Raw genomic sequence first — 20,366 nt, forward strand, 5'->3', positions numbered from 1 at the left:
TCCTTCTTCCTTCTGCTCCTCTTCTTCTTGCCAACTTTGCATGCTTATGTCTGGTAATCTAAACAACTAATTTGAAGACAATATTACACAATATAACAACCATTGTTGAATTCCTATTACTTTATTTAGTATAATTCTATATTGTTTCTATTTTTTACTGTTTTTATTCTCATTAAAAATTAAAATAAAGAAGCCCAGGGATATTCTAGTTGAGCTTGGTCAGTCAGGTTGCATTCCTTTCCCAGTTTCTGGTTGGAATACTGTCTTGGAGATGCACTCTTTGCTTGCCTACTCTTCTTCTCCAGTTTATGCCCATTTGTTTCTTTAAAACACAGGCTCAAACCACTGAGTTTAAAAGCATTTTCAGATAAGAATATTACTCATATTATTTGCGAATGTATTTATTTTCCTAGATGAAAACAATATGGGAAAAAAGTCAATGAATACTTTACTTTTGTCCACTAACTCATATTCATTATACTCCCAAGATTTGGTAAACAATGCCAGCAGCCAATAAAAACAAATAAAATCCCAGAAATCTGCCATGAGTGTCTGTCTCATCTACTCTTGCCATCTTTTTATTCCATGTTCATCTTCATTCACAGCATTTGTGATGTTCTACAATCTCTTTTTTTCTTGAAATGAATGTTACCTTCAAACGTCTTTTTTCCTATCTCAAAAGTGAGTCCCTGAATCTTTAGACATCAGTTCATTAACAGCAGGTCTTTTACTTCTTCCATCAGTGAGGCTCAGATTCATTGCGACTTCTCGGAGACACACTTAGTGAATCCAATTCCCTGACTCCCATTTCAATATACCTTTCTCTACATTACACAGATTGCAAATTTGTTCTGATTCTTAATATAGTGCTGGGACTCTAACATGCAATTAAATGTAATGTGTCTGAAAAGATATTCCACTTGTAAAATAATGGACCCTAACCAGGACTTTCGAGTACACATTCTCCTTTGAGGTGCACAGACATCTTTGGTCTAGGACTTGGAACTACATCACACGTAGTATCTTCTCTCTGAAAACAATGCTCGCCTCCTGAAGACTTCATAGAAACTGTAAAAAAAAGTGATATAATGGGACTATGAAATATTCACAGTTTTCAAAATCTGCTTTTATTCCTGTACATGTACTACATGAAAGAAAAGGAAACTGGAGGTGAAGTTCAAAGAAGAGGCAATAAGAAGTATGTCATTGTAATAATATTAATCACAGTTTGCGAGATGGTGTCAGACACTATTCTAAGCACTTTATCTATATCAGCTTACTCAGAATCACAAAACTACCCCGGGTTAGATCCTGCCCCATCTCCAGGATATGGCAATGTGAGGAAGACAGAAGGAGGGAAGTGGGTCTCTTGGAAGCATCTGAAGCACAAATTGAAGTCCATAGAGAAAGTGAAGAGAGAAACTTTAGCAAAGAAAAAGGTAGCCTGTGGCTCCTTCTCCCTAAAGCAGGACTGAATGCACGAAGAAGCAATTTAAACCTGCAGACACATGGTAACTGCTGGTGACCCCAGAGGCTCCATGGAGAGGTGCAGCACTGGAGGGGAGCAGCAGATGTGGCGGACTGCACTAGCTGGTGGTGAACACCGAGGACCCCGTCACCCTGTGCCAGAGACTGATGAGCCAGAAGCCGCTTTGGAACGATGCTGGCTGAGCTCAGAATTCAGAGCAAATAAGCACTAATACAACTGTATTGGGCGATTTCAATACCCTACTATCATAAAAAGACAGACAAAAAATTGAAAATGTAATATTAGAACTGAACAAAACTTTCAAACAAATGGACTCTGTACATGTCTATGTAGTGTTTCACCCTACAACATTAGAATATACATTATTCCCAGCTGTACACAGAAAATTCTCCAAAATAGACCACATATTAACCTAGAGAACATACTTAAGTAAGAAGCAAAGGAACTGAAATTATCCCATGCATGTTGTCAGACCACAGGGCAATGAAATTGGGCATCAATGGCAAAAAAACTCACAAAAACTTCATACACGCATGGAAATTAAATAACACCTTCCTGAACAATCTGTGAGTCACAGATGAAATTAAAGAAGAAATTAGACAATTTCTACAATTAAGTGATAATGATAATGCAATATGCCAGAACCTATGGGACACAATAAAGACAGTCCTAATAAGGAAATTTATAGCAGTGAATACCCATATTAGGAAAACAAAGGAAGTACAAATAGACAACTTAATGGTAAACCTCAAAGTTCTAGAAAAAGAAGAGTAGGCTAAGTCACAAGTGCCTATGGGGGGAAAAGTAAGATTAGAGCAGAAATTGATGCATCGGGGACTAAGAAAAGCAATATACATAACAAATGAATAAAAGTGTTGGCTCTTTGAAAGATTAATTAAAATTGAGAAATCCTTACTAACTTTATTTTAAAAAGGAAAGAAAAGACTCAAATCTATGCAGCTAGAAATGAGCAGGGTGAAATCACAACAGATGCTGCAGAAATCCAGAAGATCTTCTATATCTACTTTGAAATCCTCTTTCTTTTCTTTTCTTTTTTCTTTTCTTTCTTTTCTTTTCTCTCTCTCTCTCTTTTTTTTTTTTTGTTCTGGGAATCAAACTCAGGACTTTTGTACTTACCACACAGACACTTACCTTGCTGAGCTATCTACCTGGCTCCAAAAACTGTATTTTAATAAGATGGAAAATGCAGAAGAAACAGATAGATTCCTGGATACATATGAATTGCCAGAGTTGAATGAAGAAGATATAAAATTCCTAAATAAACCCAAATCAATCAATGAAATTGAAGAAGGAATTAAAAACTTACCAACAAAGAAAAGTCAAGCCCTGACAGATTCACTGCTGAATTCTACATAAAATTTAGAGAAGCTCTAACACCACTACTTCTTAGACTCTTTAATGAAATTGAAAGGGAAGCAGTACTCCCAAATTCATTCCTGGTAAAGAGCATTTCCCTGATATCAAAACCAGAGAAGGGCCCAACAAAGAAAGAGAACTACAGGCCAATCTCCCTAATGAAGATAAACGCAAAAATCCTCCATAAGATACTGACAAACAGAATGGAACAAATCATCAAGAAGATTATATACCATGGCTAAGTGAGATTCATCTCAAGAATGCAGGGATGGTCCAATATATATAAATCAATAAATGTAATACACCATATTAGCAGAGACTAGGACAAAAAACACATGATCATAGATGCAGAAAATGTTTTGACTAAGTCCAGAATCCCTTCATGATAAAAACCCTACAAAAGCTTGAATAGGTGGTCTTTATCTCAGTCCCACAGCCAACATCATGTAAATGGACAATAATTGAATGCTTTGGACTAAGTTCAGGAACAAACAAGGATGTCCACTGTTTCCATTTTTACTCAACAAAGTCCTGAAAACTTTAGGGAGAACCCCTAGACAAAAAGAAGAAATAAAAGAAATAACAATAGATGAGGAATAAGTTAAATTATCATTATTTACATGACATGATACTCTACATAGATAACCCCAAAATTTCCACTAAAAACTTCTAGATTTGATAAATTCAGTAGTATAGCTGGGCACAAAGTTAACATTAAAAAGTCAATAGTCTTTCTACATGAATAACAAACAGAGAGACAAATTAGAGAAATAACATCTCTCACAATAGCATCCAAAAAAATTAAATACCTAGGCATTGATTTAACAAATAATGTAAAAGACCTTTATATTGAAAACTACAGTACTGAAAAGAAAGAGATTGAAGTGGATGTCCGAAAATGGAAAGATATTCTTTAGGTCAGAAGAACCAATAAAGGGAACATGACCATACTTTGAAAATTGGAATGTAATTCTGATCAAAATTCCAATATTACATTTCAAAAATTAGAGAAAACAATCCTAAAATTCATTTGGAGCCAGAAGCACAATTCTAGGCAACACAGGCAAGGCATGGGGAAATCACAATACCTGACTTGAAATTACTCTATAAAGTTACTGTGACAAAAGCAGTGTAGTACTGGCAAAGAACAAAAACAAACAAAAACCAAAACCAAGAATACCTGAAGATCAATGGATCAGAGTAGAAGATGCACAAACAACTTCAGACATACTTAGCTACCTTATCGTTGACAATGGTTCCAAACACATTCACAGAAGAGAGATTGCCTCTTTAGTAAATGGTGCTGGAGAACCTGGCCCTAACATGCCAAAGAGTACAAGTGGATCCATGTCTCTCATCATGCATTAGACTAAATTCAAAACAGAAACATTAAATCTGCTGGAAGATAGTATAGGTCAAACTCTTGAAGACACTGGTGTGGCAAAAACTTTATACCTAAAACCTCAATCACATAGGAACTATCACAAAGAAACAACAACTGGGATCTCATCTTATTTAAAAGTTTTTTTGCCGCAAGAGAAACCACCAACAGAGTGAAGTAACAATCCACAATGTGGGGAAAAATGTTTGCCAGATGTTCCTCCGACAAAGGATTGCTAAGAACATACAAAAAAACTCAGAAAAAAAAATCAGATGTCTCAAATTTAAAAACATAATCCAAAAGTGAGCATCTAATATGAATGCACAGTTCTCAGATGAAAAAATACAAGCGTCAAATAAATATATGATAAAATTGTTCAACAGTATTCATCATTCAAGACACAAAAATTAAAACAACACTGAAATTCCATCTCAGAGAGAATGACTATTGTAAAAAAAAAAAAAAAAAATCAACCAGGGCTGGCCAGATAGCTCAGTGGACTCAAGTGCCTGCCTAGGGAGGGACAGTGGCTGGGGTTCGATCCTAGGCACGCTGAGCTGGCCTCACGCCTGAGGTGTGCTGAGATGGTGACTGAGACTGGGTGTGGTGGCATGTGCCTGTAATCCCAGCGCTTGGGCGGCTGAAAACAGGAGGATCACTATGAGTCCGATCTATGTAGTGAGACCTTGTAAGACTCTGTACTAAAATATATTAAAAAAAAAAATAAATCGACCAGTAACAAATGCTGAAAGGGTTGTATGGAAAAAAGGACACTTCTCCACTGTTTTGGGGAAGCGTAGACTGGTGGAACCACTGTGGAAATCACTATAGAGATTCCTAAAAAAACTAGAATTGAAAGTTTCATTCAACTCAGCTGGGTGTCTTCCCAGAAGAATAAAAATCATACATGTGTATATACAGTCATACATGTGCACCTATAGCAATACAATTTGTAATAGCTAGATCCTAGAAATAAATGCCAATCAACTGAGGAATGAATAAAAAGGGTGCAGTCTTTATATACAATAGAGGATCACTTATCCATAAAGAAGGATATACTTGAGACTTTTATAGGTAAATGGGTACAACTCAAGACTATACCAATAAGTGAAATAAACCAGAGCCACATGTGCAAATATCATATTGTCTCTCTCATATGGGAAGCTGAAAGAGTAAATAAGAAAATGAGACCCAAAATGTACAACAGATATTGTAAAATGGGAAGAAATTTCTAAAGGAAAGAGAAACAGGGATGAAAAGACAGAAAAGAAGGAAGGGAAAAGTAATCTATACCTATATATCTATACTCAATATATATATACATATCATGGTCTATATACTATATTTATATGCATTATATATGCTAGTCATAATAGTTGTACTACTAATTTCTGTTAGCTCATTGAAAAGAAAGGTTTGTGCAAATATTGTTTGAATATTTATTTTTTTTGTTTGAACATTTAAATGCTGTTATCTTGTACTCTGAGCAACTAATTCAAAGATAACAATATGCATTGTATTAATCACTGTTAATAGTATCTTGTTTTGAAATTTTGCTCTATTTTTTCTCTTTAAAATAAAAAATAAATTTCAATGCAAAATTATTATGGAGAAGGAAAATATAGATGCATTAAAAGATTAAAGCAAAGTAAAAACTCCTACTTCCTTTTGGCAGTTAAATGGCCTGTCAAGGGGCCGGGGAGATGGCTCAGTAGGATAAGCGCTTGACTGGCAAACGCAAGGATCTGAGTTCAATCCCCAGTTCCGCCAAAAAAAAAAAAAAAAAAAGAATAAATGGCCTGTCAAGTAATAAAATACTGTCCTTAAAACTAACACATTTAAAATCAGAGTGAAAATAAGAATGTCAATCTAATTCTATTCCACAAGCACTGATCACTGCCTATTGTAATAAAGATGCTACTGCCGAGAAAGTCTTCTAAATTGAATAACAGACACTGAGCTCCATACTTCGTATAAATACAGATTTCATCTAATTTGCACAAGAAACTTAGCAGGTAAGTGTTTCTTTTCTTAATCATTGGGAAAATTGGTGCTTGCAAAGAGTAATTTGGCAAAGTCTCTCTGAATTAGTAATTTGCAATAGAACTAAGAATTGAACTGGGGTTTATTCTACTCCAAGGTTGGAGCCAGTCTGGCAGGATGAGTTTGGAGTAAATATTCTTGGAGTAAGAGTAGAAAAACTGTAAAGAAGGATCAGGAGGAAGAAGAGCACCTTAGGCTGCACCCACGCTCTAGTCGCTGCTCTCAGTGCTGGGGGCCAGGAGACAGAAGCCCTGTGTGCTATAGCTGATGAAGGACAGAGGAAGTGACTCAGATGTGGACAGAAAGAACTCAGAAAAGAAAACAGAAATACCACCCTATCAATTAGGACTTCATGTTGTGTTTCTATTTTATGGGCATGTTCAAGAGGCCTTTCTAATGGAGATACTATCAGGAGAAGCTAGCTGGCTAACTCTGGTTGAGCTGGTAATTGTGGTGACCTTCTCACCTGACTTCTTGGAACACACTTGATCAATGTAGCCACTCCCTAAGTGTATCCTAAATTAGCATTAATTAGTATTAATTGGTTTCATGTATAGTTCTTCTCTCACTGTGTTAACACTTGGAGAACAGAGATTATGCCTTTCTTGTTAACTGCATTCCTCGTTCCTTGGTATTGTCAGTCTAAAATGAGTTAGTTAATACATGTTTTTTGAACAAATCAATACATGATTTTTCTTAATCATGTTGTTATATGATTAATCATGTTGATTAATCAGCTTCTATGCTAGGTATCAGGTTTTATGAAGTTGTGACAATTCTGCATTCAAAGAATTTCCAGTTTGCTGGGGAGACCATGCAATGTATGTGAAGCAGTATAGTAAGTGCGAAATATCTGCGCAAGTTACAGAAGTAGCACAGAGGAAGAGAGAATAGGCAATGGGGAAGGCTTGGCTCAAGATATAAAGCAGAGTTATTTAGTTTGTATTCTGATTCCGTAGTCTCTTTCAAGGACAAAAGGCTTCAAGCCAGAAATGAGAGAACAGACACATCAGGAAGGAGTTAAAGCAAAGACCAGGTGGGGAGAGAGTGAAAGAGTGCTCGGCTGTTTTATGTAGGAATCCCCCGGCCCAGACAATTCCGCTTTAGAGCAGTGAAGTAGCTCACAGTTGTGATTGCTCAGTCTAACATCTGTGAAGAGTCATGGAGAAAGGAATTAAACGATGATCAAAATAGGAATGAATTGTTTAAGAAAAAAGCTAATTCAGGATAACAATATTCAAGAACAATTATTTAAACAGATGGTCTCAGTACATGAGATAAAGGAGTGAATGCTAAACTATTACCAGGGTTTACAAGAGAGAAAATATCCATTTTTCAAATAAATTCCATGCAGAACCTCAACTTACAAAAGATAAAAGTGGGAAGAGGTGCACAGAGTCCCGGGTCTTCTGTTCTCAACCCTGACTCCGCCAGACCCCATGGGCACAGTTTGAAAACAAGTGCTCCAGTCCTGAGAATCAATTCTTGTCTGTAAGACAGGAATGGAATCCTCAGAATTGCTCATTCCTAAACTCTGACAAAATTTATTGGGCTCTTCCGAGGCAAAGCTTGAAAGAGTATGGCTAGATACATGGCTTTGGAGTTAACTGGACAGTGAATATGTCTAAGACTAGAAATGGTTAGCTTATTTTTTGCACCATCAGTGAGGTCAGGAGTGACAGACACAGCATCTTTGAAGCACAGCAGTGACAGTGGCCTGGTCAGGCCAGGAATCTCTGTGGAGGTCATGGTGTGGTGAGGCAGGAAAGCTTCCCCTTTTTCTCCTGAAGATCCTTACTGTGATAGGACATCATCGTGAACTTGGTGCTATTTTGTAAATTAACTTTAAATTTGTAACTTGGATGTGGACCTAAAAGCCCAGGTGACCACATAGGCAGGGTAAACAATCATGACTAAACATGAAATTAAATATAACAGAACTTTGTTGGTGTCCTTCTACAAGCCATGTTTAGTACTGAATAAACCAGTTATCCCAGCAATATTCTTTTTTTTTTTTTTTTTTAAATGTATTTGGTTGATACAGGGTCTCACTATGCAGCTTAGACTCATAGTGATTCTCCTGCTTTCAGCCTCTCCAGTGCTGGGATTATAGCCATACACCACCATGCCTAGACTTGGTGGCCAGCTCAGCACACCTTGGAGGGTGGTGTGCTGCACAGCATGTGGTACCAGGGATCAAACCTTGGTCCCTGCACTTGCCTAAGCAGGTGCTTTAGTCTGCTGAGCTATCTCACTGGTCCCTCCCTAGCAATATTCTAATGTTTGGTTTATATAAAGATACAGACTGGTATAAAAGAAGAGAGGTTTGTTTGTCCATTGCTCTTGGTTTATTTCTTTGTTTGTTTGATTTTTAACTTATACCCAGCTTAATAAGAGCAAGCAAACTGACCAAGATCCTCCAAACTACTGCAACCTTTCTATACAGTCATGGAGAGGGCATTCACTATCAGGAGAGGATAATATAGCACATCCCTGCACACTAGATAGGTCTCATGTTGAGTACCCGATCACATATCACGCTGTGAGGTACACATTAGTATATAGCATTGTATCCAGAGGAGAGAAATGAGAGTAAATAAGTAGCCAAAAACCATGCCCCAGGAGGAGTAGAGCAAACAACTAGGGGTATTTAACCTCGTCTTAGTTATTCTTCTCTTGTTGCTGGAACAAACTACTCAATACCTAAGATTAAGAAAGGAAAGGTATATTAAGTTCACAGTCAGTGGAGGTTTCAGTCCATACTCAGCTGGCTCCAAGGCAGAGTGGCACATGGCAGAGAACAAAAAGCAAAGAGAACAAAGGGAGGGGCAGTAGCTGAGGCAGCTAGCAAGCCTCTCTCGCCTCCCAACAGTGTAATGAAGATTACCCACCTTAGGGCAGGGTATAGCACTCATATCCCCAATCCCAGCATTCGACCAAGAATCAGTCACAAATTCCAGAACGCACCCCGGGACTGCATGAGGCTTTTTTTTCCCCCTGTATTTTAGGAAAGGGTCTACAGGGTGTTTAGGGTCTCACTACTAGATCAAATCCCTGGCTCCTGCACCTGCTTGCAGGCACTTTAATCCACTGAGCTATTTGGCCAGCCCTGCATGAGGCTCTGAAGGGGACAACTAACCACAAACCATAACAATTCCAAAGAACAGAAACACATAGAGCCTGAAAGTATCTTCAAATATTTCTATGTCTATCCATACTGCTTTCTAGCATTGGGAATTCAGAGAATGGAGAAGGATGATCTGTGTGCCTAGAGGGCAGGATTAGCCAAAAAGGTGGAATAAGATGGCCGAAGTTGACTCCATGGAAAGAAGAGCTTTTGAACAAAGCTGCATAGATAAAATATCCTACTCCAAAAAAACAAAGTGTTCTGGATCACAAGAGATGTGCGACTACAGGCTGGAAGTAATGAATATGTATTTAACAAAAGGATTTGCAGGTTGTATGAGATGAGTTGGACAGAAGACCTCATTGCTAAGGCTCTAAACACTAAAAAAAAAAAAAAATTCCTATTACTTTGATATTCAATCAAATTTTATAGTATAGTTCTTCAGCCCATTAACCGTTAATTGCAGGTGGGAAATTGGAACCAATTTAATCATGCTCTTGAAGAAGCTTGGATGTTTATTTTGTTAGCTTTTAAGGATTTTGATAACTCAAGCTATCCATGGTGGATGCATCTTTAGTTCTAGCTTGAGCTTAAGAATTGGAAGTCAGCCTGGCCAGTACAGTGAGACCCTGTCTCAAAAAGTACATTTTTCTGACAACAAGCTAAAGTCACAAAGTCTTGAAAAGTCACAAGAAAAGATAATACCATCATATAAGTCATATCCACTTCTGTTAAATTCCTTTATCTTTTCTTTCCTGGTTTAGATCAACATTACTTTTTTTCAGTGGTAACTAGTAGTGAATTATAAGTGCCAGTTTTGTATTAAGGACCAATATATAAATACATATGTAATTTATTTTTATGTATGTAGTACAGGGTCCTGATCCTCAGGTCAGACTCCTAGTGATCCTCCTGTTTTTAGCCTCCCAGAGCTAGGATTACAGGCGTGTGCCACCACCACGCCCCGTCTCAATCGCCTGCTTGGTGTGCCCGGGGCAGGGCCCGCATGGCAAGTGGTACTAGAGATCAAACCCTGGTCCTTATGCTTGCCAGGCAGGCACTTACATTGCTGAGCTATCACTCTGGCCCTATAGCTAACATACTAGAATGAATCCACTACAATAGTGGTAAACATTTAACAACTGACACTCTCATTAAAAGTTATATTTGTTGTGTTTGCCAACTTCCAAGGTTTAAATATTCCCTTCACAGCCAGTTTTAAGCTACCATTGGGAAGAGATGTGCATAACTCACTGTCAATGTACCTCACATTAAATCATTAACACTGATGTAATTGATTTCCCAGAAATAAAAGATCAATGCTTTGTTCATAGTAGTAATTTAAAGATTTAGCTACATATGCTTAATTGCTTCATTTCAACCAAGATCCCAGCAATACTTCGAAAGAACTTATTCATAAATGTTTTACATATACCCAGAGCTAATGCCTATTCTCTCAGTTTCCACCCCTTTGGTTTGCTGTATTTTTTTTCTGAAATTGTCAACATTGTTACATTTGCCAGGGCAAGTATTTGGCGTAAGCAGGCTTTCTATTTGATGTTGAAACAGACTTGCAGTGAGAGAAGCATTCTGCAATGTGGGACACTGAGTGTGCTCTAGATAATCTTCCCTTTCCCTTTTCCTTTCTCTCTCTCTCTCTCTCTCTCTCTCTCTCTCTCTCTCTCTCTCTCTTTCTTTCTTTCTTTCTTTTTCTTTCTTCCTTTCTCTTTTCCTTCCTTCCTTCCTTCCTTCCTTCCTTCCTTCCTTCCTTCCTTCCTTCCTCCCTTCTTTTCTTTTTTCTTTCAATAGAGAAATTCATTTGGAAGAAATGGAGTCCAAAGTATGACCAACAGTCTAAGACACATCCAGAAGAGGCTCGTAAAATGGGGAAATAATTTTTAAAGTGTTCAAAATTCTTAAAGCTGATTTTAAGATACAGTTCAACCATTTCTCACAAGCCTCACTTCCATTAGAGCTCTCTGTGAATTTAATGTATTTGCTTAGAGTATTAATTACAAGACTTTTGAAGAAATACAGAGGTAAGGTTAAATAGGAAGTGGAAAATACCATCACAGAGGAAGGTCACTAAATGCATGAAACAGTCATGAATCTGAGATTTGAGGTGAAGAAGATTTGCATAGGGATTTTGAAAAATGTTAGTTATTAAACGATGAGTTGAAGTTTGACCACTGTCTTTTTCTTTATAAAGAAAAGTGAAACTCAAGAGTTCCTCAAGGAACATATGATTGAGAAATTCAGAGAAGCGAATTAACTGCAGAATGCAATTGGAAATAGTGACAGAGTCGGGACAGATCCTAATATGAGAGCAAAAAGTGGGAAGGAGCACGCTCGTGAGAACACAGAGAGAGGGAAGGGGAGGCTGTGGAAGCCACATTGAACGTGCTAGGGAGGGCGTGGAATCCAGCAGGCCAGAGTCCATGGCGACTGGACAACCACAGCTCGATGGAGCAGAACCCACACATGGCTGCTTAAGGCATTTTACAGATACACGGGGTTTGGGACTAGGTCTAATGTGACTGTTCAACACTGCGGTGCAGATGACAAAATCTAAGTGCTTAATTTGGAAAAGAGTATGGTATTAAGATGACTCCTCTGATTACTGTGAAGTGTATGACATGTCTGAATGGGCTTGACAGAAAAAAGACTGTGCTCTGTAATTAGGAAATCTAAAGCTAGTTATTTCTTCTAGGGACATGCGTTTTATTTAATCAGTTTTCTCCATTAGTAGTTTATGGAAAATGTTTAAAATATCAACACCAATGATTATGGAGACACACTTGAATTCCCCCAACAGAATTTGATTTGTTCTACAAATCTAATTGTGTGTATATTATTTCTCAGTCTTTAGGTAACATAACTTAGAAGATGAGTTATTACAAAGAAATGATTTTAAAATCAAACTCTAATTTTCTGTTCTTAATTTGCTTCAAAATGCTTATTATAAAAATACATAAGGCAACATCTAGAAGTGGGCATGTGTCTTTCTTTTTAATTGTATTTCTTTCCCACTTGGGGGAGGAGCCAGAGCGTAAACAGTCTCCTATCGGGAACTCGGCAGAGAGGCCTTGGGAATTACGGAGGCCACCGAGCGGGTAATCGCTCTTCACTTTTTGAGACTGTAGTGCAATACGTAGAAGGAAAACGACCCAAGTATGGTGAGCTTCCTGTGGAATTTCACCTGGTCTCCCTAAAGAAGGCTTGGAAATGCTCGCTGTGCTAGGTATTGCCTTGCCTCTGTCCTTATCCAACAGGCAGTTTGTTGCTTCTCCCAGGTGACCATTTCTGGCAAAGATCCAAGTGAAGAAAGATGTCTTTAGCAATCCTTCCTTTCCTCTCTGAATCCCTCTTCTACCCTGCTGATGCTCCACCCAAAATAATGGAATAATGCTGCCACATTCATTTTGCTGACTATCCCCTAGGGATTTATATTTCAAAAGAAATGTGATATTAAAAGTACAGTTTCATGTATCAGAGTGAAAGTTTTGGATAGTTCATTTTTTGTTAACTAATTTTGCATTTGAATAATTAAATATTAGATTAATATAATCAATGCTATTTTTAAAAACCATGGATGTGAACATACTACAAAAATCACAATTAAAATATACAAGTTTCTCCACTAATTCCTCTTGGAGTCTTTTTGCTTTATGTAACATGTGCTAATGGATACTGTAAGTACAGTGAGGCTAACCTTAGATCACTTCAAAAATCCCACTGTCCCTCAGTGTACCCACTGTCATTGAGAAGCAGCAATGATAACTGTTGAATTGTTATTGAATTGAAAACTATATTTTCACTGGCTAATAACAAACCAAGATATGAAATCTACTTTGCTCACTGCCTCTACCACTTACAACAGTAGTTTTAAAAATGAATCAACATGAGTGTTCTTTTTCTTTCTTCTTTTTCTTGTTCAGCTTGTGTGTGTGTGTGTGTGTGTGTGTGTGTGTGTTTATGTGTGTGTGTGTGTGTGAGAGAGAGAGAGAGAGACAGAGACAGAGACAGACAGACAGACAGACAGACACAGAGACAGAGACAGAGACAGAGACAGACAGACAGACAGGCAGACAGGCAGACAGACATGCAAGTATGCACCAGAAGGAAATCAGAGGTGGTAGCACACACCTGTAATCCCAGTGCTCTGGGAGGCTGAGGCAGGAGGACTGTAAGTTTTAACCTATCCTAAGCAACTTGCCAATTAAGACCTGGTCTCAAAATTTTAAATATTAAAAAGGGGGTAAGGCCGTAACTCAGTGGTAAGGCCCTGTGTTCAATTCCCAGTATCCAACAGAAAAAACAAAGCAAAATCACTGAATAAAAATTATAGCAGTAGGCTATATCCTTGCCACTTGTGGAGAAATGCTGCTGTCATCTGTGACTTCCCCTAACACTCAGCACATAAACAATTGGTCTCAAAATTCAACACTGTAAATCTTCTGGTTCTCAGACAGCTTTACAGTCCTAGGTGCTAGAACATCTTTGTGCTCTTCTTCCTCAGTTGCAAGCATATTCTGACAATTTACCTATCTTGGTGGGTGTGCATGAGGATTAAATATTGTTTATAAAATGCCTGGCAAGAACACAGCAATGACTAGTAGGCACTGCTATTCTAGTCATATTTGGATTTGGAGAATGATTTCAGTCTGCGAGTAAACGCAATAGTTGGTTCCCAGTGGGTTATAAAGGCAGAGGATAAATTTCAGAAGGATATTTTGTAATCATTAATTTAAACTACATAAAAGCAATTACAAAACAATTACAATAGTGAATTGCTACTGGAAAAACGATAAACTTTCTATAGAACTTGTCGAAATACTGGTGAAGGAAATAGGAGGCTTGCTCTAGGGCAGATTGTCCAGTTTAATTTATGTGACTGCCTTTTCATGAAACGGAACAAAGCACACACATGAATTACAAAAGTACATGAAAGTAAGTGGTTGCAGAGCACATCTTGCCTCTCCAGACTGATTTCATGCAGGAAAGGCTGGGGCGGCACAGGTGTGTTTTTTTTCCCATAATTTTATTGAGAAACAAATAGCAATGAGACAGTTTCAAACTAAATTGGTAGGACAGTTTCAATAATTAACACATTGCATACATTCTTCCTAGTGGTTAATTGCTGTGGCACAGGTGCTCTTAAGGTATTCCAGTAATTATTGAGCGATACTTTAGGGTGAGTTACCGGGATTACCTAAAATATATTTTCTTTGTCATAGGAGTTAGGGGAGAATATTTCTTGTGTACTGGTATGGTGACAGACCCATAAAAATAAAAAAGAGTAGGCCCCATCAGAGAAGGACATTTTCTGCATTGTATTTCTCTTCACTGACTCTCTAAAGTGACATAACAAGAGTCATGTCCAACTATGTAACCTTTCTGACATCTCTTAATAAAAAATTTAAAATCCCCTCCAAATCAGAATTCTGAAGAAAAGACCCGGGTGTCTACCTTTGACCCCCCAGTTAACAATCCTTCCTGTGTCCCTTGCCATGTCCTGTGACAGCAAACAATGCTATTACCTACGACAGTTCAGTATTACCTCAGACACGTAACTTGGGGGTCATACCCGGCTATCCGTCTCTCTTCCTTCCAAATCCAACCCATTACCCAGCACTCTTGATTTTGCTTAAGAAACTGCTTGCTCTCTCTGTGTTTCTCTCTTCACCTCTGTGCTGTTGTATAAAACCCTCAGCCCACATCTGACTGCCTGTGTCCTCTACCACAAGGCTCCCCCTGCCTCTGCCATTTACACACAGGGCTTGAAATAGATGAAAGGATGTCACCATGCCAAACTTAAAATTTGTGATGGTGTCTCATGATGTATAAAGAAACAAACAAACAAAAATATTAATGTGGTTCACCTCCCTGCCTCCCACTTGTCACTTTATTCTTCTTGCTTCTCTTCCAACCAAACACACACTGGTGCTCACTACTCCTTTCGGCATACGGCTGCTGTGGCTGCGCCTGGTGCCTGGAACATTCTTGCCAATGTTCTTTGCCCAGTTGCCTCTTTTGATATTTATTTCACTTCCTAAAGGAAGTATCCCTTGACCTCCCACAATCACTTGCCTATCAGCCACCTTCATAACACCACAGAACTGTCCTTTGCAGCATTGAACAGTGTTCTGATTTTACCTTGACAACCTGATTAATATTTTCTTTCTATCAGCCACCTCTGTAGGCTTCTGTGGGGGGCACATTTATTTTGGGGGGCATGCTTGCTCTAGTTCAAACACAATGTAAAAGCAACATTCAATAGTAAAAATTTATAGAACAGATAAATAAATGATGGCTGGTATGTATTCATGGAAGATACGTTTTTTTTAAGGTTCAGCAGGTAGTGCATCATATAAAATACACAGTTTGATTTGTGAGTATACAGATAAAAATTGTTGATTCCAATTGCTGCAAGGATACAGGGTTTAGCAAAAAGCGAGTTTATGTTTTTTTACCTTGAGTTTTAAAGAGTTCAGCTTCTCTTCCCTGAGGTGTTCTCTCAGCATCTCCCGGTGCAGCCGCTCCTGCTCCCTGGCGAACTCGCCCAAGGTGTACTGGCGCACGCTGTTGTGGCGGCTGGACATGCCCAGGGTGCTGCCCCCCTGGCTGGGCACACTCGTGAAGCCCTGCCTCCTGGTGAAGTAGTACACGGTGACACAGCTGAAATGCACATTCTTGGTCCTCAGCCGCTTCTCCCTCTTGAGAATGGAGGATGCTGAAAGAGAAGGAACCAATTCATCAAACACTCAAACAGCAGCAGTTCTCAGGCGAGGACGAGAAAATGCTAGCTCTGCTCAAGAAATGCTGAAGATTGATCTTGAGGCTATCTGTGGGCAGCACATTTTGGCCCTTGTGGACTTTACAATGTTACATCCTCAATGTGGCAAAAAGTCTGTTAAGCGTCCCTTCCTACATTATATTTTTCTAGTCACGTCATAGTAGATTTTTAAGTGCTTCCATAATGGTAGTCACACCGAACTTTCAGGAAAATTGTCAATTTTTTTATGAATCAGCAGTGCAATTTAATTTTTATTTCTGCTAATCCTTTAAGCTTTGCTTTTGATTTTTATGCAAGTTGAATTGTACTACAGTTGGAAAAAATACATAATATAACTAACTATACTATGGTTCTTATTTCCTTAAAAGGATGTGTCATGTCTCCTAATCCCTTGAGCTTTGGTTTGAGATTATTATATGAGTTGAATTATACTACAGTTAGAAAAGATATATAGCCCTAACTTTTATACCTTATTTCAATAAGAGGATGCTTGGCATTAACAAAATTGACTATTAACCAAAATATCAGATGCATAATTTCTAATGTTCTACAGGATACCAGTATGATTATAATTCACAACAATTTGTTATATATTTTATAAAGAACTAGAAAAGAGGAGCTGAAATGTCCCAGGAGAAAGAAGTTATAAATGCTAATTACTATGATCTGGCCATTCCTCATTGTGTGCATGAATTGAATTGTCTTAATGCACAACATAAATAGGTACAAATATTATATGTTAATACAAATATATTTCTCGAATTATTGGAAAAAATCCTCCCCTCCAATAAAAAAGAAAGAAAAAGAAAAAAAAACTTCATTGCACCATTTATTTATATTTTAACAACCTAAATTTAGTAAAACTTTAACTTGACAAAAATAGTATTCCATTAACTAGCATTACAGAGAGTAGGATTTTAATCCAAGGACTGAGATGACTGAAAATGATTAGATATGTCAGGACTTTTTTCTTTTTATCATGTTTTTAATTAAAATTACGTGTATTTTATTGTGTATGACAATAAAGTTTGGTATATGCATTCATTGTGGAATTCCTGAATCAAGCTAATTAACATATCTCTTATTTTGCAGACTTCATGTGGTAATCAGAAACTTTATTCGTAAATACAGTGATATCAAAATGCACAAAGCATCAATGAGAGCTGAGGTATACATTATAGTTGAGAAAAAAAAGAATCATATGACCTTTTAGAGATGAGATACATGGTAAACATTATCTGATTCAAATCTTTCATTGTATGCCAAGTCAGCCCTGCCCCTGGGGCTCACTGAGAAGGCAGTTGGGATGGGCATGGTGGCATGTGCCTGTAATCCCAGCTCTTGGGAAGCTGTAAACAGGCAGATCACTATGAGTCCAATCTAGTAGTGAAACCCTGAACACCCTGTAGACCTTTCCCTAAAACATACAAAACAAAAACAAAAACAAAACAAAACAAAAATCCAACACCCCCCAAACCAAATCTTTCATTGTATAGTGAAATAACTCAGGCTTAGAAATTTGAGTAGTATTTTTTATATATCATATAGATAATTATTGGGAGAGTTAAGTTTAAATCTAAAAATTCTGAATCTGGTACTGTATAAAAGGAAAGGTACACATAATCAGAGAAAAAAATAGAAGCATGCTACTGTGGGTTGAGTTGTACCCCTTTTATCAGTCTAAACATATGGAAATTCTAAGCTCTGATATCTCAGGATATAATCTCATTAAGAAATAGTGTTACAAATGTAAACAACTCAAAAGGGTTTACTTACTAGGGTAAGTACTAATTCAATATGACTGATTCGAGATAAAATTGGGACATAGACATGGTGAGAGGGAAGAAGATACTAAAAGACAGAGAGAAAACTGGACTTTCTGACTATGGATCTACAAGTCAAGGAAGTTTGGGGACCCTAGAAGCTAAAATCTAGAACCTCTTCACATGTTTCCAAGAGAGTATAGTCCTGCCAACTCCTTGATTCTGGGATTCTGCTCTCCAGGATTGTGAGAAAAGAGATTTGAGGCCTTCTAAGCTAGTTTGTGGTGACTTTTATTATTTTTTTAAAGAGAAAAAAGAGTAAAAAATCTATAGAAGCAATACAGAAATAACAGCACTAAAAAACAACAGCAATTCAACAATGACTGTTGTATTACATAGTGTTATACTTGAATTAGTTGTTTAGATTACAAGATGTAAGCATGATGAACTGGCAGAAAGAAATTAAATTAAAAAGGAGAAGAAAAAAAGTTAAACATTGGTACTTTCAGAAAATCAATACACTAACTCAAATAGGAAGAGGTGGAAAGAAGCAATTAATGGAGCAGAAATTCTTGGCCACAAGGCGGTGCAAGTTAGCACTTATGGGGCGCTTTACATGTGTTGTACCACATAACGACCTTTACATCAATTCTTCCACTTAATCCTTATGACCCCTTGAGTGGGGGTTCTTTGTGGCCCCATTTTTAGGAAACCAAACCATCAAAGTTGAAATAGCATGGCCCAGGTCTTTTCGCTAGTGTTAGAACTGGGATTTGTTATCCTAGAGGCTTTTCACTGCCATGTGACAATAGAGCTGAGGCCACTGCCACACCGAACTCTAGGAGCGAGACTTGGTTTCAAACCAGCTCTGAGTAGGCATCAAGTCCTGCTGACTTCTGAGGTGATTTTGGTTTTGAAGGCTGTGTAAGCAATGAAATGAAGAGACTAAGAGTGATGGTGCACCTTTTAGAGCTATCAGTGATGTAAACACCCTGTGGCTTGTGTGCTATTGGCTCATCACCACTGGACTACATGATCACTTGGGATCTACATAACAATATTTTTTCAAAAGGGTTTAAGTCCCTTTGTCATATTCCCTCCCTCCATAAAACATGCATTCCAAGTATAAAGCAACTGCTCTGATGAATCTCGTTTTGTGTATTTATTTATTCAATAAACATAAAGTGAGGGCTTACCATAGCTGGGTACTTCTGAGACAACTGAGATAGATTAGTGAAAAAAATGAGATGGTGATTCCTTCTCACATGAGTAAGGAAGTTGGGCATCACAAGCAGACTCAGAAGACTGGAGAGAGGGCTGGGGAGATAGCTCAGTGGCACAAGTGCCTGCCTGGCAAGCACAAGGTCCTGAGTTCGATTCCCAGAACAAAAACAAAACAAAACAGAGAGGAAGAGGAAGAGGCAGAGTTTCCCAGAAGAGATTGCCAGAAAGCAATCTATTTATTTGTGTGTACATTCATTGCGAGATACTTGTACTTGTGGCAGAACAAACAATTTTCAGCTTTGATTTAAAAGCTCTGATCCCTTTCATAACTGTTTGCTTAAATCACCTTGAAATGGAAAGGAATTTGTCAAACATAAAAGATCACCATTGGAAGCAAAATTCAACACTCTGTCCAGTAACCTGCCACCAGACCTGACAACCTCATCCGTCACCTCCGTGTGGCAGGCCCAGGAGGAGCTCTGCTGTTTGGGTGATAACCTCCCATCTTTCTCATTTCTGATATCATAAAAATGATGCCTTTGGGATATGACTCTTAAAAGCCATAAATTTAGAAATAAGGCAAAAAGCTTTTAATGTAGTTAGGACAATTATTATAAACACCTCCAATGATTTTATTATTAGTTTTTTAGACAAGTAGTGGCATTCTAGGTGAATTTATTTTTGAATAATTTGTGTACATGTATACTGTATATTTATTGTGCAAGAATCTTCACCCTTTTGGATGAATCCATTGCTGCACCCTTTCCCTAAAAGCTAAATTACCTCTTCCAAAGCTAAGATGTAGTGATAATCTTGTAAGCTTTGGAGGATGGTGACAGTGGCAGAGCGCAGGAGCACCTTCATCTGCATCCTTAGCAGGACGTACATTGTCAAGGTGTGCTAGGAACAGTGCACGTCCTCCCTTGTACCAGGGCTTATAATTCAAACTGGTGCTTGTGCTTCTTTTAACATTTGCATATTATAAATAGCACTGTAAAGACAATGATCCAAAAGAATATATTTAAAACTCAGGCTTTGAAACATTCTTAAGATTAGCCTGGTGGAGGATGTTTTAAATGTGACCTTCAGGAGTTAGGAGCCACACAGAGCTGTTCAGATGGCTAACTCTGAGCTCTACCATGGACCACGAGGAGCTAGCTCCCGCC

At 38.0% G+C, this 20,366-nt stretch overlaps 1 protein-coding gene across 1 annotated transcript in view; it reads right to left on the bottom strand.

Annotated features, from left to right (window-relative positions):
- Positions 1–20,366, bottom strand: part of Csrnp3 (cysteine and serine rich nuclear protein 3) — a 103,006-nt gene that overhangs the window by 8,991 nt on the left and 73,649 nt on the right. Inside the window, exon 3 of the mRNA XM_004646390.2 lies at positions 15,891–16,150. Within this exon, the coding sequence (XP_004646447.1) occupies positions 15,891–16,150 (260 nt within the window). The remainder of the gene's footprint in view (positions 1–15,890; positions 16,151–20,366) is intronic.

The sequence above is a fragment of the Octodon degus genome, unplaced genomic scaffold, assembly GCF_000260255.1.
Source record: "Octodon degus isolate 3935 unplaced genomic scaffold, OctDeg1.0 scaffold00267, whole genome shotgun sequence".
In the NCBI taxonomy this organism is placed as follows: Eukaryota; Metazoa; Chordata; class Mammalia; order Rodentia; family Octodontidae; genus Octodon; species Octodon degus.